At 38.3% G+C, this 27,351-nt stretch overlaps 2 protein-coding genes across 4 annotated transcripts; one reads left to right on the forward strand and one right to left on the reverse strand.

The window, feature by feature from the left end:
* Positions 1-2,249: 2,249 nt before the first annotated feature.
* LOC113138568 (pikachurin-like) lies at positions 2,250-10,177 on the reverse strand. The gene is made up of 5 exons (XM_026321107.1): positions 9,644-10,177; positions 4,430-4,539; positions 2,954-3,040; positions 2,499-2,525; positions 2,250-2,276 (listed from the first exon to the last, which is right to left on the reverse strand). The coding sequence occupies exons 1-5, from the start codon at positions 9,747-9,749 to the stop codon at positions 2,250-2,252; spliced, it is 357 nt and encodes a 118-aa protein (XP_026176892.1). The 5' UTR covers positions 9,750-10,177.
* Positions 10,178-16,379: 6,202 nt separating this feature from the next.
* On the forward strand, positions 16,380-26,717 carry cep78 (centrosomal protein 78). Of its 3 annotated transcripts, XM_026322388.1 has the most exons (16): positions 16,380-16,507; positions 17,217-17,485; positions 17,583-17,758; positions 17,868-17,940; positions 18,048-18,151; positions 18,286-18,460; positions 18,591-18,704; positions 18,889-18,953; positions 19,097-19,199; positions 20,113-20,230; positions 20,454-20,496; positions 20,762-20,908; positions 21,043-21,120; positions 21,490-21,674; positions 23,756-23,900; positions 24,466-26,715. In XM_026322388.1, exons 2-16 carry the CDS (start codon positions 17,224-17,226, stop codon positions 25,066-25,068), a joined length of 2,391 nt encoding a protein of 796 aa, XP_026178173.1. In that variant the 5' UTR covers positions 16,380-16,507; positions 17,217-17,223; the 3' UTR covers positions 25,069-26,715. The 3 variants fall into 3 exon arrangements, with proteins under 3 accessions (XP_026178173.1, XP_026178174.1, XP_026178175.1); XM_026322389.1 differs by lacking the exon at positions 18,591-18,704 and having other exon boundaries at positions 24,466-26,717; XM_026322390.1 differs by lacking the exon at positions 16,380-16,507 and having other exon boundaries at positions 17,221-17,485; positions 24,466-26,717.
* The last annotated feature ends 634 nt before the right edge of the window (positions 26,718-27,351 follow it).

Here is a 27,351-nt window from a genome sequence, read left to right on the forward strand (position 1 = left end):
CCCAACTTGATATGGACCCAAAACATTTATTCATCATTCATGTATTTTTTTCTGTGTCTACGTGTATTTCTGTACCCCCAAAAATTGTTATTTATGAGTCTTTAAATAAGTGACGTTAACATGAAATAAAGAAAATACTTTTGTGACACTACTCATGTGTTGTATGGTGTAACAACTGTTGACATTAACAGTGGTTGTACCGCTGTTCACTAGTGGCAGCATTTTAGGATCTACATGCACATGTGTGTGGAATCAGGCAGATCTGGGCTCAGTGTTTCCCCACCACTTTTTAACAAGCCTAGAAAGTACTGAATGAAATTGACAATAATGTCACACTACCTACAGTTACAACATTGGAGACAAAATGTAGCATACACAGTGGTTGATTGTTTTTTAACTCTTTGGAGACCCTTACTGGAGAAATTCACTAAGTGACCATCTCACATAAATAAAACAGGAGTCAACAGCCACAACCACTGGGCACAGGATAGGTTTGAAACAAAGTTATTAGTACTCAAATACTCTGAAACTGGCTCCCACCCCATTGCCATCACTAGACATTGACAATAAAATAAATAAATAATACTAATAAGTATGTAATCGTGATGCTGATTCTGGGCGCCTGGAGCCACAACTATCTGTTGAATAGAGTCATCTTCATCACCACTCAATGTCTCTTTCAGAAAGACCCCTTTTGATGCAAGAAGAGAAAGATTTGCCTCTGAGATGGCCCTTTTGTGTAGAAATGCCCCTGTATGCAAAAACAGACACTGATTCATGTCTGCTGTCTCATAGTAAGTGGCAACTTCTCTGCCTCACTTTCTCTCCTTTTGTCTCTATGGCTTTGCCCAGTTCCACGATGTTAACTCTGCACCATGAAGGGCGACACTACTGTTTTTTTAAAGCTTCCCTTTTATATATTGCAGTTTGCTTTTTGCATTTTTATCTTTTATTATTATTATTATTATTAAATTCCTTATAGTGGCATTTTTATATTCTATCTGTCCTTTTTTAATTATTGCCTGGCAGATCATCAGACGGCCCTGAGATAATTATTTGTGACATCAACTTCCTTTACACTGTAGCCAGAAGACTCGTCTAGACACGGGAGGTCCTCGTGTGTGTGTGTGTGTGTGTGTGTGTGAGACAGACAATGGAAGTCGTTCTTTCTCATGTCCCAAATGACCTTAATGTCAAAACACAAATGGTTACACTGAACAGACCACAAAGGCCTCATGAAATTCTGTAAAAGAGAGCTGTTCAGATGCTTCAGACCCCCTGATGCACACTAAAAAAGTTTGGAAAGAGCTACAGTTTCAAGTTGTTCTCTTATACGTCTCTTTTACATTTACACATTTTGTGAAATACACTGTTTTTACTGTACTCAGAGTTATATAAATCACACTTTCACAACTCGGGAGCTAAAGCAGAGGGTCAGTTAGCTTAGCACAATCTAAATAACGGGAAAAAGGTAACTTAACAGTCAGAAATTAACATGTTGTATCAACTTTGTTTAATCCATGCTCAAATACAGAAATAACCTGAACCACTGACATTGGGAATGAAGCACCCACAGAAACCACTCGCCTATCGGGCGACCTAGAACAAACATTTCTAATAATGGGCACATCAAATGGTCTGTTTGTTTACATGGGAGCATTGTTCTAGGAAAGAACTCTATCACTTGTTCTCTTGAATCATTTTTTCCTATAGGCAGACGCCTTATCAATTAAGAGAATTAACGAGGGAAAGCCCTTTTCTTCTGCCCACACAGCCTTTGATGGAACAAGGCTTTTCACATAGACTGTTCTTTCCCTCCATGACGTGGACATTTCATGCAGCTCTTTCCCTGATCAGTGTTTATATGAGCTGGTTTTCTGGTGTTTGTATGTAAAGACTCTGTGCTGACCTGATGTAAGCCACCAGGAAGTGAAGGACAGGTGCGCTACCCTCACTCTCTCCTTGCTGCCATGACAACGCCAGCTCTGTGTCAGACACAGCCCTGACAACAGGCTGAGTGGGGGGCGATGGGGGCATGCACATGTCTAATCGCAGAGAGAGAGAGAAGGATTCAGTGAAAGATGTAACAATACTACAGCAGAAATAATAGTTTAATAGAATAGAATTGATTCCTACTACTACTACTCACATCATCTTACCATGTGAACTAGTGCTGATGTCTCTGGGCATGCTGGGTCTACCCTCGCCTGCCCAGCCATACGCTCCAACACTGACTCTGTACTTAGTGTTCATCTTAGGTTACCTATGTCTACATCCTAGAAAACAGCATATGGGGGAGTCAGGGTACAGATATAGATAAATATGGAATATCAAAAAGGTTAGAAGAATAAAAAACAGGAGGCAATACAAATAATTAAAATTACTGAGTAGCTAGGGATTATTTTAGAATCTGAGTGAAAATTATGCCCAATTCATCCATTTCATAAAAAACAGTGATAGGGTCTAATTCATGAAACAAATGGATAAATGATACTTACAAAGCTTGCTTGTCCATCAAACTGACCCTTTGAGAAAAGTAGGAGGAGATGTATCAATAAATGTCTGTGTGTATCACAAGGAAGACCTGTCATACATTGCAGGTCCAAAACGCACTAACATTCAACATACTGATAGAAAAATAGTAGCAGGATTTGATGATGGTGCATTTCATGATCAACTATGAAAGGTTTAAAGTTCTTACGTTTGTCAAATCCCATATCAAATCTCTTGAAAAGATTTTTTTTTTAAAAACAGTAGTCCCACCAAACCCATTCATGCAAAGTGTATTTTTTAAATGGGTTGTTAGTATATTGTTTTATTTTTTAAAGCAATGCTAAATAATTTAATAAAAACAGCTGGGTATTGTAGTGTTAGACATACTTTTCTAAAACAGAAGTAACCAGTGCTTTTTCTCAGGACAATTTCCAGCTGTTGAAAGTCCCTGTGTACTCACGGTGGTCAGCATGTCCAAGCTGAGAGGGACCTCCAACAAAGATGCTGCGCCCACCGGACGGCCATTCCTTACCTCTGTATAGAAGACCTGAAAACACAAAGACACATACAAACAATATTTATATGAAAACAGTCTTAGCACTCTGGAGTTGGCAAACAATTATAAATGTCACATTTGTTAAGTTTCATTAAAGCACAGTTTTTATAACCTTTTAGCTCCTGCATTAAAACAATATGAAAATGTAAACAGAGCAAAATGAGGAGGAAATACTGCGAAGAAACGAGATTATTTGTGAACTTCAAAAGTGATTGGGCAAATAAGCACTCATGTTTATCTGTGAGTTGTGGGGAAGCTAGGTAGCTGACTAATCCTCTTAGCGCAGACATATGGTCAAAAGCAAAGCACACAGTCATACTGATCCACACTTTAATAGTTGACACTAAAAAACACTAGAAAGGGGCAGAAAGGAGGAAAGAAAAGAAACAAATTGGGTTCTAATAAAGTAATATATCTCATCCAAAAAATATATATATATTTACATGGGAAAATTAGGTCTTAATAAAAAGAAGGGAATGATTACATTTTTTTCAGTTTAGTATTCAAACCTGGTGTTAATTTCCATTATAATTTTTTGTCCATTATGTCCATACTAAGGAAAGTAAATGCCTTTAGAACCTCAGTACTCAGCTGCCCAAGACAGGAGAAAGAACTCGAACTTGACTTGACACTAAGTAAAGATTTGTTACCACATCTTTCAGAGCTTTATTACGTCTGAAAAAAACATAAATTTGGCAGTGAAGGGTTTCCATCAAAATTTAAAAATATCAATCTGGGCTTCAAGGCCATCTTGCTGGACCTTGAATTTGACAGGCACTTTAAAAGCAGAAAAAAGGCGAGGGCCAGAACACATCAGAGGCTTGCAGAGTGAAATGGGCATCTGTTCAGAAAAAAAGAGGGACTTTGATTTGTGACATATCTGAGAAGTTTATTTTTTTTTAAGTTTGCCTGCTTGAAAACCTTTGTTTGCATTTCAAAAAGGCATCATTAAAAGGAATATGTAGAAGTATCTGTCTATCCTGTTGATTATAAAGTTTTATATAGGTCCATACGGCAAATGATCGATCAGACGTTTTAAAATTTGTGCATGATACCTAAAGCTCTGCACTAAATGACCGTAAAGGATTGGATGATTGTATTGTTGTTGTAAGTGCTTTAAACTGTATAGCACAGCTTATATAAAATCTAATATGAACAGTGTAAATGTATTGTTATATATATATGAAATAAAATTATGAGGGATGCTTCTAAAATCATCCATCATTATGATTTTGAACATTTATCATTAAAATGATTTAAAAAAAAAGACCTGAAGCACAGCTGTATTTGTATAATTATGTAATATAAAATCACAGTTTGTTACTACCTGAATTTCCCTTTGGAGATGAGCAAAGTTTTCTTTATCTTATCTTATCTTACCTTGTATCCAGTGATGGTGCTTACATGTCGCCGGGGCATCTTCCATCGTACACGGAAGGCGGTGCAGTTGATGGTCTCCAGCTGGATGTCTAATGGAGGACTCAGACGATCTGGTTTATACAAACACACAGAAAGACATTATGGATGAGAGATGCAGAGGCTCTACAAAGGGAAAACAGTAATTATTAATGTGATTAGGCAAATTTTATAATCAGTTTATTTGATGTGCTAACTTCAGCTCATGTTTAAGTTGCGTCAATTAATGTTAAGTTTACATGGCAGACTGTTGAGTGGTACTGTACTGTATGTCAAACAGTTATGAAATGTTTTAGCACCTTCACAATACTGCTAAGAGCATTAAATATAAACTGAATACAATGTGAAGCTGCTATTTTTAATAGCCATTATGTTGAAAGTGTTTCTTTAATGATAGACCCACAGAAAAGCATCGACATATTTGAGCTGGCTGGTTTTATAGACAGCAACTATTGTTAAAGGTTCAGTGTGTAATATTTAGAGCGATCTATAAGAGGAAATTACACGAAAATATGCTGTCATTATTGTGTAATCACCAGAAAATACCACCTGTTGCATTTTCTTAATCTGAGAACCAGCCTTTTAAATCTACCTTCTTCTTTCACGGAGGCAGCCATGGTGTGCTGCCATGTTTCTATAGTAGCCCAGAATGGACAAACCAAACACTGGCTCTAGACAGGGAATTCAGTGCTGTGTTAAAGGTGATGGCCAGTGTACCCCTTCTCACACCTGGAAACAGGGGCTGGGGGTGTGAGGGGTGGGTCAGGGTGTGGGTCGTCCAGGGTAAGTTATCTAAAGGTTGAGTCATGGCAACTGGACATTCAGCTTTTCAAGTCGAAACGTTTCACCACCCATCCAAGTGACTTCATCAGTCTGAGAAAAAGCTGGACTGGAACCTCCAATTTATCTTCCAGGTTGGTTTCACTCCACCCCTAATCCCACAGGTTCACTAGTTGAGCTAAGCAAATCAGGTGAGAGTCATTAGACCCACACTCCTGAGTTGGTTTCACTTCACACCTGGCCTGAACAGGCTCATTAGGTGACCAAAAGAAAGTGAGCTCAGGTGAGGGTTGTTAGGATCTAATGGTGGACTCATGTGACCCCGCTGATTCACCAAGAATGTGTCCTCTCTGGAAAACATTTGACTTGTTACGTAATTTCCTGGGAACACATCTTACCTTTAAATCGCTGTCACCACATTTAGTATTTAGCTGCTTGCAGCTTTTTCCTAATGCCTCCAACTTTAAAAAATTCTGTTAAAGTTTAATAAAGGTTAAACTGAGTAATAATAAACTTATTGAAACATATTTTTTCTATTACTTTTTTATTACTTTTTTCAGTACACATTAGAAAACATTTTTTTCTTCAGAAGAAGCAAAATCAGTAGCAGTAATAGGATATTTCTATCGTATTATACATAAATGCAATGTCAGTCATTCTGTTGGTTTTGAACAAAAGCCATTCTGTTGCATAAACTCTGCAAATAGCTTGCAATACTCTGAACAGAACCTACACTGTGTATTTGCCTGATTTTATATAAAGGTTGGAAAAATCGACCACTTGATGACATAACAGCTTGACATGTCAGTTAATATCAACTGACTCTGGCTTCAGGCGTCATTATTTTCATCATCTGAGATATTAAATCCCAAGTACTTCTGCAGCTCTTCAACAGATTGTGAATTCTCTTCAAGCATTCAATTGTTGCCTGAAAATACTTCAGGAGAGTCTTAAGGGAACGAGAAAGAGTAATAGCTGTAGAGCTGTAGATCATCAGCACTCCTAATGACCTATGCTATATGCATTACCAGGCTTTAATGGATAAACATGAGCAGATAAAGGCCCTCAGAGCCTCATAGTCATACTCTTTATTTCATAATATTTATACAGAGTGAATGATTGCTATAATCAGACCATCAAAAAGTTCCTTCAAATGCCTGATAACAATACACAGTAGCTGAACAGTCTGTATTTTAAATTCAGTCTATTTGTGATTTACCTACCCTTGACGCAAGAGTGGGTTCTAAAATTACCTCCAAAACTAAAGGAAATACATCTTACTTTTTGCAGTTACAGATTAAAGTTAATGTTTGCAAGATTTGCTTTAAGTTAGGATTTAGTTCCGAAGCCCAAATTTAGCCACAGCTGTCCTTTCGCTGCCTAAGTGACAAAAGGACAGACTTTGTTACACTGACACAGAAATCAAACTAAACTAAATATAGCAAAGCAGAACTAAGGAAATTGAAATCTTGTGTACAGCACTGCTCTTTTCCATTTTCCTTTTCTCTGATCTTTAGTTCTTCTGACTTCCTCCTCCACTTCCAATACCGACCTCACTCCTCCTCCTTTCTCATACCCTTCACCCTGCACTTCCATCCAAGCGGGTAATGCAATATGTCAGCTGAACTCCCTGATCATCCATATCTCCCCAGGGGTGAGGCCCAGCGAACGTATGGGTGAGCTGAACTCACAGAATTACAGCCGATAGAGAGGGGACTTTTTAAATCATCATCTTTATGTCCATCAGCATACGGCAGCTTATAGTGGGACTGAAGTAATCAGGAATCACAGGGGCTGAAGATAAACTGTTATCAAATCAATATGAATTCTAATTCTTTTTCTTGACATAAACCCCTGGATTATTATTGTTATTTTTTTGCCAAGACTAGATTCAGTGAAGAAACTGCATTTTGTGAGCAATACTAACCAGAAGCTGGCGTAAAGACACTTCCATGAATAAGAAAATTATGAAATGATAGAAGCAGCAGGACAAAGAATGAACTGTGAGCTTAATGGTATGTTCTCTGGGTGGATCCATAACAAACTGAAATACCCTGCTAAACGAAGAGGAGTGGTGTCTCTATTTAAACACACTCAGCTCCAACTCACACAGACCTGGGGCGTCAATCTAGCGAAGTGACCACACTGTAAATGAGGGTGAGAACAAACACAAATCAATACATTGACAGATTCCCCTATTATTTAACCAGATACAGCTACAGCATCTGCTGCCATTGCAAATGCTGCTTCCCCTTCTGAAAATTCAAAGAACCTGAATCTCCAAATGTTGTTAATTCCATTTAGGGTGCTGACTACTGCAAATGTGATTTGACTGATGAGGCCAGATCTCCTTGGTCTCTCATTGCATCAAATTTGATACAACTTTGTGAAATGGTAGACTCTTAGGCTCTCTCAATGAAGTGCAAAGCAGAAGTTGCACAAACTCACACAGTGCATCTCAGGCACAGGCCTCTTCCTGACAAAAGTACACCAAGATTAGCAAATTAGCCACTTAATCTGTGAGATGGCAAAATACTTGATATTATCATTGAAATGGCTCATTACTCTCTAATGGCTGAATTATCACCTCAACTAATACTGGATTTTTGAAGCCAATGCTGTTATCGGTATTTGATCTTTAATGTAACATATGCTTACGTTTGTCAGTTTTAAACACGTAAATATAAGAGTCTTTCTCATCAGCTCTGGGGTATCAGTACAAGCTTTCAAACAGGTATAGGCACTCAGGCGTTCATTTATGTTGCAATTTTAATGTCTGATACTTTTATACTTCTCTGGCCAAGAAAAAAAAACCAAGAGGGTGCTCAGTGTCACTTGATCAACAATTATTAAGACTTAATTTCACCTTTCAAAACAGACCACCTATATTTTTTTTCACTCTGATTCTACATCTCCACTTTTAGAGTCAATCATATAAAAGTGCTGCTCTCACCAGGTCTGACTCATCCAACTGTGAATGAGCAATAAGACGTGTTCTGTTGTGCTGCTACTCAGCATGGCTTAGGAAAAAAACATATAAACACTGAATCTGAAGGGACAAACTCTAAAATGTCAATGTCTGAAAAAGCAATTCCCTAAACAAAGTTTGTGTTGTATGACATGATGGAAAAGATCGTTTAAAACCCAGTTTTCATTACGAGTGTATAACTTAGATATATAAATTAAAGTGTGTGTATCAAAGTTCCTGATTGTGTAAATAACTCGACAGCTTACTCCAACACAGGACAAAGCTGTCAAAATCCTGAAAAAGTCAGACCATTTGTGGGAGAGACATCATTCAGTTTGAACCCTTTCCTAAGACCATCAGCTGATGTGATTCATCTGGACATCGAATCTTGTTGACCTCAGAACAAAAAAAAAACAAAAAAAAAAGTACAAATGTCATTGGCAGCCATGAAGACAGAACTACAGTCATCTGTATGGTAGTTTCAGCTGGGGTGAGTTTTCTGCACTGACAGACAGATGTAATAGTCAGCCTGCTATGGCCTGTGGCTCTGAAAGAGTCAGGGAGAAATACGACAGACAGTGACAGTGAGAGAAAAACGAAGCGATGGGAGGGAAGGAAAGAGGAGGAAAGAGGGAGAAACTGGGATGAAAAAAAGAGTTCAGGGTGACAAGATAACAAAGAAAGACAGAGACAGGGAGACAGAGAGTGGACACTGTGCAGATGACAAAATCACCATCCAAGGACTTTCTGCCCGAAGGAACACACTGGTAAGTTTGGTGATGGCTGAGCTCCAAGTCTAAAGCTAAACATTTCTTCCTCTTTCTCCTCTAAAAAACTATTCATAAAAAAGAATAAAATAACCGATTGATGATACAAACAATATTTTGAGAAAGAAATCACAATTTTCATGTCATTTTTTTCTTAGCCTCAAACCTTCAGGCTTTAAAGTGATTAAATTACAGTTAAGGTTGTAATTTGTAGCTCATTATGGTTAAAATGCAGTGTAATGATGCTGCTCAGTGGGGTGGGGACCTTTTTTGATGCTGCACAGGGAGCTTTGTTGTATGGAGAATAATTACTTGTATGAGTTGGAATATAGTGGTGATTACATGATTATGATTGTGTCTTTTCTTGATAATAGGAATCCAACAACCAGCATTAATCATACCTTCATCACTATAAACTAGAGCTTATGGACTATACACATTAAAAATGGTCATTTATTGTACATTGTTATAATCAGTTTTTAATGTGAATTGTGACAAAGTTTTAAAGCAGGTCGCTGATTGGGGGATATCAAACAACTAAAAAAATAAACACAAACCCATTCTGCCCTCATGCATAATTACAGCGTATTCTTCATATTTATCATTATTCTTATTGTTATTTCCCTTAGTAAGATCTGCATCAGTTTTAACTAATGTACTTACCAGATCTCCGGACATTTGATCTTCTTGCACAAAAGCAAACACTGGCGGTGCATATCGCAAGGAGAAGTAAGTATAAAAGACTCCTTTCTTTACATGTAGGTTCCATGTCGTCTTCTGATCGGACGTTTAAAATGGGCACACGGTCATTTTAACACACATTCAAATCTGTGTGGATCGTAAATGTGGCTGACGCCTTTGCTGATAAAAGTTTTCTCCGATAAAAATCGTTTTTCTATCCAAATTTTGGCGTAAAAGCCATCCAAAGACAGGCGGGATATGCCCCAGAGGAAAGGGCAGCTACGGTTTGACACTGATGAGATTACAGTCTGCAAAAGATCAGTGGGTTGGACACATTAACGGACGAAGAGACTGACACCGTGCCCCGCAGTAAGACGCGCCGACAGACGGTGGAGAGGGTTGTCCTGATAATTCACGCGTAATGCGCAACGACTAACACAACTGAATGATGAGCTCGATCATTTTTACGCATGGATCTCGCTGTCTTGTCACGCTCGGGTCTGCGTCTTAGATGCCAGATGAGATGGAGGCGAAGTGTAGGAACGTGTGGCCATTTAGGGCTAAGAGGATAATAAGCGTTTAATCCGCATGCTGGACACAGATGGAGAGCATGTCTTGACGCAGACTCAGGGAAGCTCAAACCACAGACACTGCTAAGCGTGTGTGTATGTGTATATCACCGACGTTCTGTGTGTGAAAGAAAAGGGCAAAACACTGAATCAGCCACTGGTGTGTACTTATGGGACTAAGTGAGGAGCTAAACCTGATTTTAAAAAATGAATCAATCAGGAGTGCTCTGTGCGTAAACTCACAATGTGCAGGTTGGAGAGTGCGCGCGCAGGAGAGAGAGAATGCTGTTTGGAGAGAGCTCTGAGAAAAAACATCACGATATCAAAGACACATTTTCTCATCAGCAAGGACCAAAGGAAGAGACGCTGATAAAGTCTATTTTCTAGGTCAGAGTTGTCCAGAAGCTCCATTATTAGAGGTTCGGTGAAAATGAAGGTTAATCCCTAACATTTCATGATTAAACAATACGGCAGCCTTTTACTTGGCCCTAACCTTTCCTGAAGGTCACAGTTTTGACATTTGACCCTCGGTTTTATTATTTTCGAGAGCTCAGCGCACTGTAATTTTTTTAAAAAACTGCGTGGAAAAAATAAAACAAGCCAGTTAAGAAAACATCCTCAACAATCTGACAACATGGGCAGGACATTTAGTTAAAAAAAAAAACAAAAACGAAGTGACACAACGCAGCCAAAACAAGCTGCAACTCCAGAAAACGAAACAGCAACACACATTCAGACATTGACTGGCAGATGTGGGTTCTCCACTTAGATGTAATTTTCTGAATCAGGCATATTCTGCTTTCAACATGAGCATGACAAATTCGCCAGTTACTCCAACCATCAATTTGCTGAGGATATTTAAAAAAACTTTTTTTTTTTTTTGCCTTGACCGACCTATCAGCTACAGAAAGTCAATCCAAGCAGAATTTTTTTTAAAAAAGGTATCGCATAGTAGCTTTATATCTCCATTGCAGCCAGTTTAATAAAGACTCCATCTGTGCTGGGTACAGTCGCACAGATCGTGCTGTCCATTCATCAGGGCCCATCTGACAGCTCATATTGTAAAGGCAGATTGGTGACATTAAACTGAGGCAGAAACTGATAGAAGGTAGCTGTCATGTAGTACTCACAGAACATGATTTCACCTGCATGGGTCAGCTATCATTTTTCCAAACTGTCAGTACTAAAACACTCAATGTTAGGTTAAATTGCTATCTATCAGTATCAGAAAAAGACACAAGAATCAGTAAAGGGAGCAGAAAATGGAAACATTATAAAGGAGTAAGTGGAGGAAATGAAACGAGCTTGTCTGTTCTCAGAAACCACGCAGCTGCTGTCCGTCTTTGTGACGTTTCTCTTGAGGATTGTGTTTGACTGAAGTGTAAACTGCATTTTGTTGTCATCCTTTTTCCTTCAGTAATGGTATTCTTCTTTGCAGTCAGACAGCCACCTCATAAAAAAGCACTGGTAGCTCTCCAAATAACTGTGCGTGTGATGAAATTTTCACACTGCAATTCCCTAAACCCAGTCAGGAAAAATATTTCGGCATAGCTGGTATTTACAAATCAGAAGCACCAACAGCTCCTACATTACTAGGCTCTTGGATGTTCCTCTGTTTTCTGAAGTGGTGTTCTTCTTTGTGATACACAAGTATCAGTACACTAAAAACCAAAAAAACTGTATTATTTATAAATGAAGGCCTTCACAACAAATACATCATATTAGTCATTCACAGTTTACGCTCGTCCTACTTACTTGCTTCCATCCTTCTCAGCTTATTTATTCCATTACTTTTCCTTCTATCATCAACCAATCACTGAACCTGAACAGCCGGAGGAGGACACCTCTGCACAGGTTAGGGTGAGGTACAATGTGTGAAATGTCATCAGTGATTTCGATAAACAGCTCTACACTGTGTTGATAAAAGAAACTGATTTATGCAAATCCTTTCGTAATTATATATTTCCAAAAGAGTGAACCTCAAACACTGGAGATCAAATTAGATCTTGAATTTGTGATCTGACCTATTGTAGGATTTTAAATAAATGACTTTTCACGCTTTGACCACAGGTTTGAGCCCTGATGTTTAGTCTGTTGCGTTGCCTTATTATGTATTTTTCTTTCACACTCTACCAGGATTCAATACCTGGTTTTTAAAATGTGTGCCTGGAATCTAAGTTTATGATTAAACTGATACAAGTACCTTCTACATTTCAACCAGCTCCAGGGTTGGCAAAAAGCATAGATGATAGTAGACTGCAAGAAACTCTAGCAGAGGTTTCAGGGACAAAGGGCAGTAAGAGGGTAATGAGACGATGTGCACAAGCTGAAGTGATAGACAATGATTTGCATGAGAGAAACTCACTGGTTCCATCTCCTGGACAAATGCAAGCACACAGGAGAATATGCGGACAATAGAAAAAAGACAAACTGTGACAAAAATAGAAGCAGGCAAACTAAATTAACTTTTCAAATCCATCTATGTCTGTTTCTATTATAACCCTAATAAAGAAGCAACCTAATTATCCCTTCTGTTAGCAGAGTTTATTTACACCTAAATAAACACCAGAATGTGTTTATGTTAGCCTTGTTCACATAAAGAGATGATTTGTTGCTTTTTCTTTAAACCCCCCAAAAAAAAGCAAATAAACCAGACTGGTGGTTTAGAAAATTGCTTAATTTAATGAGAAGAACATATTTAGTCAGATGTTAGGGGAACTAATTGGTTCTTTCTCACCACACCACGAGGATTGCTAAAACACAAGATAAATAGATTTTATTTGCATACATGACATACATGGTTGTGCTATCACCCATCAACCTTCAAAATTTTTAGATCAGTGTTGAAGATGTCTTATGAATTATTCCCAACTTGCATATGGACAAAACATTTATTCATTCATTCATGTATTTTTTTCTGTGTACTACGTGTATTTCTGTACCAAAAATTGTTATTTATGAGTCTTTAAATAAGTGAAGTTAAACATGAAATAAAGAAAAGATTACTCTTTGTGAGCACTACTCATGTGTTGTATGTGTGTAACACACTGTTGACATTAACAGTGGTGTACAGTGTCCACTAGTGGCAGCATTTTAGATCTACATGCACATGTGTGTGGAATCAGCAGATCTGGGCTCAGTGTTTTCCACCCACTTTTTAACAAGCTTAGAAAGTACTGAATGAAATTGACAATAATGTCACACTAACCTACAGTTACAAAATTGGAGACAAATGTAGCATAAGTGGTCTGATTGTTTAACTCTTTGGAGACCCTTACTGGAAAAATTCACTAGCTGACCATCTCACATAAATAAAACAGGAGTCAACAGCCACAAACACTGGGCACTATGGATAGGTTGAACAAATGTTATAGTACTCAAATACTCTGAAACTGGCCCAACCAATTGCCATCACTAGACATGACAATAAATAAATAAATAATAATAATAAGTATGACATTAAAGTGCTTAAAAACAAGACTACAGGACACATTATTGCAGACACCCCCCCCCCCCCCCCCCCCCGTCAGCACTTAAAGTCAGGATATTCTTTAACTGCTACTAACTACATTGGCAGCCTTGTCCTAAATCAGATGTCCATTCCAGCTGTCAGCTCCTCCCTCCCACCCTTACGCCATTCTGTGGCTGCATTTACATGTTGGCCAGTAATGACCAGTGAAATGGCTCAAGCAATTAGCCTGTTACATGTGAGTCAAACTGAGCCCCTCCAAAATGGCTGACAGATTTAATAGCAGATCAGAGCACGATTAGCCCTCATGCCTTGCAAAAAGAAATATGGCCATCTGTTTGGTATATTTGCTGCTTGGCAAGTGTGCAATTGCATGAGGACTAGGTATTTCCATACACTTCAGTGAATGAGTCAATGGAAAGGGAAGCCTCTTGTAAGTGATTAGACTAACTTGATTGTAAAAAACTCAAACATTACTCTGTATGACTTTACGATTAATGCACAAATAGCTTTTGTGTATCAGCGCTGTCAAGGACACAAACATAACTCCTCATAGAGTACTTCAAGGGTGCATCAAAATATATACATGTTTTCAGATATGCTGCACAAATGCCTGTGTATAATTATACAGTATGCATTTCACGTAAATCTTATTCATTAAAACAGCTGATACGATACAAAACATGGCCTTGATCCATGTGAACTTCAAATCAAATGAGATTGTGTGGTTCACATTAGACCTATACTATTTGTTGGTGCCCACCCTGAACAAAAAAACTTGAAAGATCACAGCTGTTAGTTGTACTGCAGTGCAGACTAAAACCAAATAAAGTACTTTTAACTATCTATGTAGCATTTGACTCACAGATGCTTAAACTGCTCAGATAAATTTCACTTGTCTTTGCTTTGGTTTCAGTCATTAAACTTTCTGTCTTGTCCTCTAATAAAAATAATAAAAGAGATAACATGCTTTGCCACAGTGAATGCATGAGATGGAATTTATCCCATTCACATTCTTTCAGTGAAGCAAGTACTGAGGCAAAGCTGCAACGTGACAATAGAAGGATTTAATCTGCAGCGTTATTCAGATTTAAGTTCTGTTTCTTATTGGCACTCATGATGGATTTGCAGCTTTCAAATGCATTTTGCAGTTATAAAGCTGATCCATATACTGTGCCTTAGTCAAAATTCACAGGAACGCAGGAACAGATTTTTACCAGTGCCCAGTGGTTGATGACATGTGACTAAAATAAAGTGACAAAAGTACCTGTACAACACTGGAAGAACTGTAAGGGATATCACCTCAAATCCCTTGGATATACCATATCCCCCAAATCAGCCTCAAAAGGTGTTGCACGGCAGAGTACCATATCTCCCAAATTGGGCTCAAAAAATTTCATTAAGTGTTGAATGGGGAAGTACCATATCCCCCATATCGGACTCACTAAGAGCTGCGTGGCAGAGTACCATAGCCCCGGGCTGGGCGGAGTGTTTCATGGCGAAGTACACAAAGCACTTTCACATGAAGGACTTTGTGTGTACAAAGGTTAGTTTTACCCTACTGATGATGTGTTGTTGCAATGGTAATGCACTTATGTGCGCACAACACTTTTGTGTGTGGCTGGTGGTCGAATTTAATGGTTTTTACACCATGTACCGCTGGACTCCAGCAGTTACTATATATTTGTTCTGATTATGGTTTAGAGCATGACATTAAGTATAATCCAACTAAAAGTGTGGTCATGATCTGTAGGACCAAAGAGGATAGACATGAATTTTCCTGATTTTTGCTTGTCAAACACTGTTGTTTGTCACTGATAAAGTAAAATATCTGGTACATATTATTACAGAGGATATGACTGATGATGATCATTTTTATAGACTGTGTCAAATGTTATATGCTCAGGCAAATACTCTTTCGTAAGTTTGGTTATTGTACAGATCTAGTGAAGTTGACCTTGTTTAAATTATATTGTACCCCTCTGTATACTGGTCTTTTATAGACTAATTACAAGAAAGAAATTAACTACTGCAAGTAAAATGTTTGTGACAGCAAGAATAAACACCTTGAAAGCTCTATTACGGAACCTCATGTATATAGTACTCCGTTCAAATGTACTGCAGTTTCAGAAAAAATTGTACATATGAAACCAGGTACTCCAGTTTCCTCCCACAGTCCAAAAACATGTATGTCAGGTTGATTGGTGACTTTAAATTGCCCATAGGAGTGAGTGTGAGTGTGTGTGATTGTTTGTCTCTGTGTGGCCTTATGATGGACTGGTGACCTGTCCAGGGTGTACCCCTGCCTTTCACCCAAAGAGAGCTGGGATAGGCTCCAGCAGATCCCCATGACCTTGGTTAAAGAATAAGCAGGTATAGATAATGGATGGATGGATGGATGGATGGATGGATGGATGGATGGAGAATTTGCTCCACTAATACCATTTTCTCAGTATCTTGCCTTGTTTGCTTATACTACATCTATATCAAATACATTCTTAATTATTCCTTATATTCCGTTTAAACGAATTATAGACAGTTTTATCATATAAAATTTATTGTACACTTTCTGGTCATCAATTCAGAAGCTTTATGGGTTATCAGGGAATATGGATTATGTGTCCGCTCCTGTAGGTGGCAGCAGAGTTCTGGGAGAGTCTGATGGAGCCACAGTCAGAGACAGCGAAGAAGGGAAGTGGGCGGGGCTTTACTGGCGTTACAACGGCATTTTTGAGCGGTCGATGACATCGCCAACAACAACAGTTCACAGAAGTTGTCAAGGAACACTAAGAGAACAGTGCCACGAAGGTACATATTGTTTTAGTTCGTTATTTAATGCTAGTCTAAAGTACAGCTAAATAAACGACTTGTCCACAGGACTAGAGCTTGCTAACGCTAGCCAATTACAGTCACTCACGGTTGCTAGGAGCTTGACGTTAGCTTGCTAACGCCACTAGCTGAACTACCGTTAAAGTGCAACGAAAACGGGGCATTAAGCTAACTAAATAAAAACATGTTTCCGCGTTAGCACGGCGCATTTAGTGTCGTTTCAGCCTAGTTTCTACTTACTACTAGAAAACAAAACTGTCGTCTAACTTTTAAGTTACTTTTCGCGGTTTAACGTTGACTTTCGCGAAATCTGTCAACAATGTAGTAACGGCGCATGGACAAAGGGATACACCGTTATCTGCACAATAACCAAGCACTCGGCGGGGTGTGTTATTAAACCTATAGGAATACTGAAAAAAAATCAGTTTTTCTGAGATTACACTTATTGCATCTAGCGTTATAATGTTACTAGCTAATGCATATTGTATTTATTCACAGCATAGCGTAACTTCATACATAAATGTCATATCACACGATAAACACATCATTATACTGTACATTATGAATAGGTTTCCAACTACTAAGTAATATCAAAATATTGATCTATGACCTGTTATTTTTAATGGTCTATTGACATTGAATTACTTTGTGTGTGTGTGTGTGTGTGTTTTGTTTGTTTTTCACCTAGGGAAACGATGGTTCAAGACAGTGCTCAGAGTCGGCGACGCGGTGCCCATGACTTTTTGGCATACTATGAATTTACCTGTGCCAGACAGGAATCGGTCCCTGTGCCTGCTGTCAAGATGAATCTCGAAAAAGGGATGCTTGACTTTAATGGAGATAGGTTGAAACTGACAGACTGGCCACCCATTCTCAATTCTATTTCCATCAACAAACACCTGCACCACATTGCAATAAGTAGCACATACCAAGCTGGTCTGGGTTCTGGAGATGTAGGTAAGGCAGAAAATAAACCTGGTACATCAAGTCAAACTGGGTACATTAATATATTAATGTTTCATATAAACATTAATAATATAACCACTGATTCTAGACAGGAGGTATTATAAGCCTAGCTTCAGGAAGAAGATCCCAGTCATTCGCTCAAAGGACATGACATTTAAGTTGTGCAAGGCCCTGAGAGAGTGTCTGACTGTCTCTCCCAACCTCAAGACTCTGCAGCTTAAAGGACTTCCAGTGAGAGGGAGGGACCTCAATGTCTTAACAAAGGTGAAAACAGTATTAATTTGCAGTGTGAATGAATTTTAAACAGTGTTATTCAAATTTGTACTCATTTAGAGAGATTGACACATCCTCATAAGCTTATTTGCAATTCCAGGGTTTGTCAAAAAGTGTTTCTTTGGAAAACCTATCCCTGGCTCATTGTCCAATTTCTGATGAGGGTTTAGAGGGTATGTACGTTTCCAGTATTATATTGTGTCTTTTTTTTAAAAATCTTTACAAGAGTATATTGAATGTGAGCGTGTTGTCTGTGAACTGCCATTTTCTTATGTTTCAGTCATTTGCCAAAGTGTCAAGTACTCTGCAAACATCAGGACAGTAGATTTTACAGGGTGCAGTCTTACTTGGAGAGGGGCAGAGCACATGGCCAACATTATCAAGGTGTATTATCTAATTGAGAAGTTTAAGATTGAATTTTTCCAATGCATTATGGACTGTAACTACTGTAGTGATAATCATTCAATTTAAAGTCTAAGAAATATGCATGTATGTGAGAATGCACATTATTTTCTTAGCATCAGGCAATGCAGAGACATGGTACTGCATGGGCAGAGTCCTTGAGGTATCGACAGCCACAGTTTGAGGGAATGGGAGGTCTCCGCCGTGTCACCCTTAACTGTAACACTTTGATTGGGGACCGAGGTGCTGCTGCTCTCGCACAGGAACTGACTGAAGATCTCTGGGTCAAGGGTTAGTAGATGTTTGTGAGTTTCAGAGAAATGCAATTAGACCATGAGAGAAGTTAGTTATTTTATTGCAGTTTTCTTTTTTTGAAGAGTTTTACTCAGGATTTCTGTTTGCCTTGTGACTTGCTGAACAGCTGTGGACCTACAGAGGTGTGGGCTGTCTAATGAAGGAGCTCGTCGTTTGCTGGAAGCTTTAAAAACAAATTCTGCTCTTTGTATACTGGATATTCGAAATAACCCTTTAGTTGGTAAGGACATACCTCAAACTTAATTGTAAGATTTTCTAGATCCTTTTCACACTGCATAAAATTTTGGCCAATGTTAGAAATTGTTATTATATAGTTGGTTCCATGCAGCACTGTTGTGGGTGTAATAAACATTGCAACTTCTAGATGCTCTAGAAAAACATTTTTGTTTTTTTTTTCTTTACAGATAAGGTCCTAATTAAAACTATAATAGAGAAAGTATTGATGAATACCGATGGACAGTCACCAGAGGTAAGTTTGTCAGTGCAGATAATGCCAAAGTAAACATACAAATTCTAAGAGCATGTGTAATGTATTTGTGGTATTTTTAATATTTGTTACAAAAGTATGCCCATGTTTTTAATATCTTGTATCTTTCTAATGTTGCACTTCAGTACTGCTGGATCATGCCTGCTGCTACAGAGACACAAAGAGCTCCTATGCCAAAGAGGCTTGCAGTGCACAGTTCAGTCAGAGGAAAAGCTACATTTAGGATAGGTATAAATTTATAAATATTCTCACCTCTCTATGATTTCACTCTATAAAGTCATGTATTTTTTGTGGGACAAAATAAACTACAAATATTTGAGGGACTACACACAGTAAAAAAAAAAAAAAAAAGCTAGCACCTTTTATTAACACTGGGTGCGCTAAGTCTTTCTTTCAGTGCTTCGTCAGACTCAAAAATATGTAGGACTGTAGTTGTACCTGATTAAAATGTTTAATTTTTCCCAATTCAGACTCAAACAGTTGTGTACAGTGTACAGTGAACAGTGTGCACCTGTATTCTGCCCCACAAAACTTCCACTCCTCATATCTTATGTGTTCCCAAGCTGCAGATTGGGCATTTAGATATAGTTGAAATGAACATCCTGATTTCCAGTCTGTTCAGGAGGGAGTACAACACACATTGTTAAATCTCGTTGACATACCGTCCATTATCTCATACTCATTTGATCTGTTTATGTCATCTTACCTTTGACTTTAAGTCATCTGGAGACATGGGAACCAGTGCAAAAAAAAACTTGCTGTGTATAGTTTAGATATATTTGTTAGAACATGAAAAATCTTGACAAGTGTACTTTTATCTGTGTTACCAAACATGTATTTTAAATACTTTTTTGGATACACTGGTTAATATCAAAAGCAAAAAATGAAGAGCACCATGCTGTCTTATAGAATAAGAATAAAACTTATTTTTAGCTGGATTAATCGGCCTTTATTCTCTTGTGCTTATGATGTTTAGAACCTGCTTTTTTTTTTTTTTTTAGATGTTAAGCAGCTTGTGGATTCGCATGTGTCTCCGTATTAAGAAAAACTATTTGTTGATTCCCCCAGAAAAACTGCCTGCAGTTTAAATATCTGTAAAGTTTAGTATTCAGCTTTTCGTATGCCTTTTTTTCTGGTCCAGCCCCTCATAAACGAACATCTCCTGGAGGGCCCAGTTCAAGTGTTGCTCAGGTACAGAAGCCCTATTCCCGATGCGGCTATGTACCTTGGCGTGCTGCTGCACGAGCTGGGCGCCAGAGGTGAGGAGATGCTTGATAACCAATATACTTTCAGTTCAAAACAAGCAACTGTCTCCCATTTATAAATTTAAAGCACCAAATTTTTTAAGTTGTTTACTTTTTAATAGAACAAACTATAAATTTATGTAAAACAATTCCACCTGCTGTGTTTAGAAAGCATTCCTAAAGTATCACTGTGATGGTGTCTCAAAGACAAATATTTAATCGGATGCATTTGTTGCAGAGGTTTGCCCCCTGGAGTTGGTGTCAATGACCAAAGCTTTCAGGTAATTTTTTTGTTTTCTGTTGTTTATATATCTGCCATAGAGTGTCTGAAGGAGAAAGTACAATAATTTAGAGGAATAAAATTAAAGTGAGCTGATAGCTGAGTGGTCACATATTCACCACATCTGTTGTTTGACTATCTTGCATGTTTCCTGTCCACCTCTCTGTGACCTACCACCATATAATCTTAAAAAAAAAAGAATTTTAATTAAATGCAAACAATATTTTCATCGGATCCCATGATGTGAAAGGCATGCTTTTCATTAGGGTGCCACTACTGTGAAGGTCAACATGGAATCAGACTCGGAGGAAGAGGTGGACGAGGAAGATGTGGTGGTGGTGGGAGTGGAGCAGAGACCATCTTCTCCCAGTTTTCAGGGCAGGATGAGTGAACGGCAGTTTGAACGTATGCAGGTCAGTCAGTTCCCGAACTAAAACTGAAGTTTTTTGGCTGCAAAAGCAAAGTTTTGGAGCTGACATTCGACTCGGAAGCACTTTGCAATGCCATATACTATATTTGTGTGGGTCTTCTTACACATGTCCTGCAGATGGAGCTAAAAGAATGTCGTCTGAGGTTGGCAGAGGAGCGCAGAGCCCGTCTGAAAGCTGAGTCAAGGCTCATGGAGGTAAATACTTAAAAAATGTTTCTTTTGTTTTTGTTACATATTTTTCTTCTGGTTCTCTCTTCTACTGCAACTTTTCTATGCAGCTTTAGAGCTTTTGGCAGTGCCAAACTATCTTCTGACAAAGTGAATATTATACAGTCAAAAAGTTAGCCATATTGAAGTAGGCTTTGGATAATTACAGTCAGCACAATTCTAAATTAAGTTTTTATTATTCTGAAACAGTCTGAAACTGGGACAAAGCTTTCTTGATAGTACTTGCTTCAGTCAAATGTGTTTTTAAAACACTTGGATGTAATAGTTGCCAAAGTTACAGTACTGAATTAAGTTTATATAATTGGTTTTGTAAATCTTTCTGTTATTTTTATTCAGTATGAGTTGGAGAATGCCCGTCTTCGTGATGCAAACAGGGAGCGCCTATCAGAGGCATTTGCAACCACTGGCTCTGCATCAGCACCACCTGCTTTTGGTGCTCTTGATGACGAAGCTGTTCTTGAAAGCATTGAGAACTCATTTACCAAGTTCCATGCTTTCCTGGATCTTCTCAAGGATGCTGGGTGGGTATTCTCAAGACAAGGTTTGTCTTTTGACTTGCACTGTGCCAGTTTGGTTCTGGGCCCAGGTGTTATAATTAATGTCCTTACTTTCAGTTTCACTATGTAGCTCTGGTCATTTTGTTTTTTCCAGTCATGAAGTGTTTGTCTTAGTACCATTGGTACTGCTGGGAAACTTGTGAGGTTTGATTTTATTTTGGTTTAGGTTTAGTTTCATTTTGACAGAATGGTCAAAGATGGTCACTTGTAATAGATGTATTTTGCAATATTTTCCGGTCATGCTGAATTAACTTTGAATGACATGGGCACCTCACGGATATTTATACATTGTTTTTTTTGCTTATATATGGGAAAACCAGATGAGGTGGATTTGCCAATGTCCATTATGTTGAATTGCATGATAATGAGAATGCTCTCATGTGACCATGGGTAAAATGGCAAACATGGGTGTTACTGGATGTGGTCTTAGAGTTCTGTTTCGTTCTGAGGTGTTCTTTAATATCAAATGTCAACACATCACACCAGCGTGATCTAATGCCATGTTCCACTAGGCCTAGACTTCTAAGAGTTACATTTGGTTTCATTCTGACAGAATGAGCTTTACTATGACAGAGCTTCCCATTGAACATTAGGCAAGGCAAGGCAAATTTATTTGTATAGCACCATTCATACACTATGCAATTCAGAGTGCTTTACAGGGCATATAATTACATTAAAAGCATTGAAAAGAGCATCTAAAAACAAAGACATTTAACATAAAATAAATTTAAATCAAATAAAGTAAATTAAAATAAGACATAAAAGCACATTAAGAAAACAAGGATGAACAATTATTTGAAGGCAGCAGTAAACAACAGTGTTTTCAGTCCTGATTTGAATGAGCTGACAGTTTGAGCAGACCTCAGGTGTTCAGGAAGTTTGTTCCACAAGTGAGGAGCATGGTAACTGAATGCTGCTTCACTTTGTTTGGTTCTGGTTCTGGGAACACACAGTAGACCTGTCCCAGATGACCTGAGGGGTCTGGAAACCTCATAGGGAGCTAATACATCTTGAATATATTTTGGTCCACAGCCATTTAGTGCTTTATAAACTAGCAATAAGATTTTAAAATCTATCCTTTGACTAACGGGAAGCCAGTGTATTGATCTGAGAACTGGTGTGATATGGTCCAGTTTCTTGGTGTTTGTAAGGACTCTGGCAGCAGCATTCTGGATTAGCTGCAGCTGCCTGATTGACTTTTTGCTAAGACCTGTGAACAAGCCATTACAATAATCTAACCTACTGAAGATAAATGCATGAACAAGTTTTTCTGCATCTTGTTTAGACAGAAAACCTTTTATTCTAGCAATGTTTTTCAGGTGGTAATAGGAAGATTTAGTGATGGATTTTATGTGGTTGTTAAAATTCAGGTCTGAGTCAATGATTACACCAAGGTTTCTGGCTTGATTTGTAGCTTTCAATGACATGGAGTCAAGGTGAGGTTCATTTTTGGGGCCAAAAACAATCACTTCTGTCTTGTCTGTATTGAGCTGGAGAAAATTCTGGCACATCCATTCTTTGACTTGATTAATACACTCACATAATGGAATTAGAGGACTATAATCATGAGATGATACTGATATATAAAGTTATCTGCATCTGCAGTCATTGTTGTAGTATTCCATAATCTGAGCAAGGGTCATTATTCAATGGATCATTATTTTCTTTTGATTTGAATTCATTTCTTTGATTGTTTACCTTGAATCATACTCGAGGACCATCAAAGAATGTGGAGTTGTTTTGAAACCAGAGCCTCAGTCCTTGACAAATATATAATACTTTACAATATTGCCATAAAGTATGAGCAAGCAGTAATCATTACACTGTGTTCACGGCATATACAAGGACACTTTTAATTAATTACATTAAACTTGATGTGCTATCCCAGTGACATCTTATTTACTTATTCTATGGGAAAATAGCAACCTGTAAGTAATACAATGCTTGTTATCACTTACAAATTAAATATCCCACATTATTTCGGCATACAATGAATGAATTTACCTTAACTTTAATAGCATGCATATATGCATTTCTTTCTTTAGTTTAGGTCAGCTAGCTTCAATAGCTGGAATTGACAAATCAGATTTCCAACCTCTGGAAAGACCTCAGCTGTCCTCGACAATAAGACCACAGTTGGATCATTCAGCCTCACTAACCAGAGGGGAGTATGATCAAGTTTCGCCTTTGGTAAGGATATGCAAATCAATTTTTCAGAAATGCTGCAACGCACAACTTTCAGTTTGCATATAGTTTGTAGCGGATGGCAGTGTTAAAACACTGGAGCAGTGAGCCAACCCGACCATACGAGACCAGAAATTTTAAGTGACGGACAAACTGTTTTAACTTTTAATTGTTTAACTTTCAGCAACTTAATATCAGACAGCTGAGCTGTAACACTGCTGAATTTATCAAGTGTAAATTAGTATTAAATTTACCTCCTGTATACCAACTCTGTCGAATGTGTGTATTTTTGACACCACTAAGTATTCTTTAGCACTCCATTGAGAGGGTGTATCTCATGATTAGACACGTCACCCATGCCAGTCAGAGAACCAGGCTTACACAAGTAACCTAGGGTTTTGAGTATTGCCTATATTATCGTGTTTTCCATTGATTTCTTTTAGTTCCTGTTTTTCATTGGTAGATGGACTAAATCCATAGACTATCATGTTAATAACTTGTAACTGTTTTGTTTGATTATTCATCTGTTACTCCATTTTTTTTTTAACCATCCTTCAATTTCTTTCTATAGGTAGGTAGTGCCTTGCCTCCTCTTCCTGTTGGCCCAGCTAACACCACAATTACTGGATCTCCACCCGCTCTGAGGAAGTCCTTATGTGGACACAGACTACTAGATGTGCCCTATACTCAGGCTGTTGGACCAGCAGTGAAAGAGGGACCCGCTCAATATTCCAAGCCCGACACCCGGCATGACTCAGGTTCGGAGTGCAGTTTCCATAGCCAGAAATCCTTTGATAATGTTTCCTTTGGTAAAACTTTTCAGACTCAACCAGAAAACCACAACAATACAAACTCTCACCAAAGCAGTTCTCGTCATAGCAGAGGTTCTCATGGATACAGATTCAACAACAGCTCTGCTAACAGTCATGCTTCCCAAGGCAACAGGTCTCATGGGGGACTGACTGTTAGATCGAGTGTTAGTGACATTATAAGTGACAGGGCAGAATCTGTTGGATCTGCATGGTCAAGGAACCGAGAACAGGGAAGGCTGGTGACAGTAGGTCAGTCAGGGTCAGAGGGGTCAGAAGGAAAAGCATATCATGGGAGGGACACTCTGGATCAGATCAGGTCTCTGGGCAGTCTGGGAGGGCAGTCAGATTATGAGTCCTTCTGACTAGCTGACCAGAGAAAAATGGGGCTAAACTCTGCTCTCAGTGACTGCCCCTAAAATTCTGTCTGCTTGTCTTCTTCAAGAATATCTTTTTATTTATCTAATTTTATTTTATTTATTTTACATTTTTTGTTTATTTTGGCATCTTTCCTAAGACACAAGACCAGAGTTCTTACATCTTCAGTCTGTAATTTCAAGGAGAGAGCATGAGAAACCACTTAAATATTTAGTTTAGCATTTAAGTCAAAGCAGAGGTAGAGTCCTATGAAATTAAAATTGTGGTTAAACATGTCAAAAAAAGTTATGTAGATTTTTGTATTTAATTTTGACCATTTTTGTGTTAGATGCCAAGACCTTTGCCAATGCACCACTCTAATCAAGTCTTAAAGCAAATATACAAAGGCCTTTCTCAATGTGATTCTGTTTAAAGTGAGAGGACAGGAAATTTGCATCCTCAAAGCCATTTCATGCCAGTTTTGTAAAATTCACAGCTTGTTTCATGTTTAATATTACTTTTCTTCATGGCTGTTTTACACTGAATTTTGATTTTTGTAAGTGAATTTTTTTTTATGTAGAATGATCCAATTTCTCTCTTCTTTGATTTAAATTCTATCTTTATAATGTTAAGTTGTTTCTGTTATGATACTTTGCACTGCTGTCAAATTTAAATTTTATAATAAACATGTTTATAATAAACAATGTGACTTTCACCCCCATTGAAAATATACTTTTTGACCTTTCTAATCAAATCAACTGGCAGAGAGCAATTTGTATATGGTTTTGGATCAATTTAATTGAAATATTTTGCATTGCCTATATAAATAATGTGCAGTAGCAAGAACTAAACTGAGTATAGATTATTAAAACATAATTTTTTTGTAATACCTGACGCTGACCCCAAGAGTGGCTACTTATGAAACGCAGATCATGCATGAGCACAGACCAACCAAAATGTGTTTCCTACTTTTTGTAGTTTACCATTTGTGTTGGTGCTGTGCCCTGATAGCCAAAGACATGGGACCCAAATATGATTTTTGTTGGCTAGGCAAGAATGTGGTTCTCTTTTTGGAACACTATGTCGTAGCATGCTTTTTAATTAAAAGCAATAATGAAACTTAAAGCTGAAGTTACAGCCCTTTGCAGAAGTGACAAGGATTGCTTAAAGTGATTCTTCTGTAATGTTTCCATAATGTTTCCTAATTCAGTCTTCATACTGTTCTTTCCTCCCAAGGCAACAGGTCTCATGGGGGACTGACTGTTAGATCGAATGTTAGTGACATTATAAGTGACAGGGCAGAATCTGTTGGATATGCATGGTCAAGGAACAGAGGGCAGGGAAGGCTGGTGACAGTAGGTCAGTCAGGGTCAGAGGGGTCAGAACGAAAAGCATATCCTGGCAGGAACACTCAGATCAGGTCTCTGGGCAGTCTGGAAGGGCAGTCAGATAAGTCCTGACCAGCTGACCCAAGAAAAATAGGGAAAACAGTTTTTAGTGATTTCCCCTTAAAGTTCTTTGTCTTGTGTTTTTGTAATGTTTACATCTACAGGTTGTTATTTTAGTTAGAGAGCCTGATAAGTCAGTTAAAGATTGTGTTTAAGCCAAAGCAGTGGTAGAGTTGAAGGTCCTTTGAAATTAAGATCTTAGTTACTGTTTTAGACAAACGTAAAAAAAAAGAATGCAATGTACAGTGGGTACGGAAAGTATTCAGACCCCTTTAAATTTGTCACTCTTTGTGTCATTGCAGCCATTTGCCAAAATCAAAAAAGTTCATTTTATTTCTCATTAATGTACACTCAGCACCCCATCTTGACAGAAAAAAGCAGAAATGTAGAAATTTTTGCGAATTTATTACAAAAGAAAAACTGAAATATCACATGGTCATAAGTATTCAGACCCTGTGCTCAGTATTGAGTAGAAGCACCCTTTTGAGCTAGTACAGCCATGAGTCGTCTTGGGAATGATGCAACAAGCTTTTCACACCTGGATTTGGGGATCCTCTGCCATTCTTCCTTGCAGATCCTCTCCAATTCTGTCAGGTTGGATGGTCAACGTTGGTGAACAGCCATTTTCAGGTCTCTCCAGAGATGCTCAATTGGGTTTAGGTCAGGGCTCTGGCTGGGCCAGTCAAGAATGGTCACAGAGTTGTTCCGAAGCCACTCCTTCGTTATTTTAGCTGTGTGCTTAGGGTCATTGTCCTGTTGAAAGGTGAACCTTCGGCCCAGTCTGAGGTCCTGAGCACTCTGGAAGAGGTTTTCTTCCAGGATATCTCTGTACTTGGCCGCATT

Source organism: Mastacembelus armatus, chromosome 9 (assembly GCF_900324485.2).
Source record: "Mastacembelus armatus chromosome 9, fMasArm1.2, whole genome shotgun sequence".
NCBI lineage: Eukaryota > Metazoa > Chordata > Actinopteri > Synbranchiformes > Mastacembelidae > Mastacembelus > Mastacembelus armatus.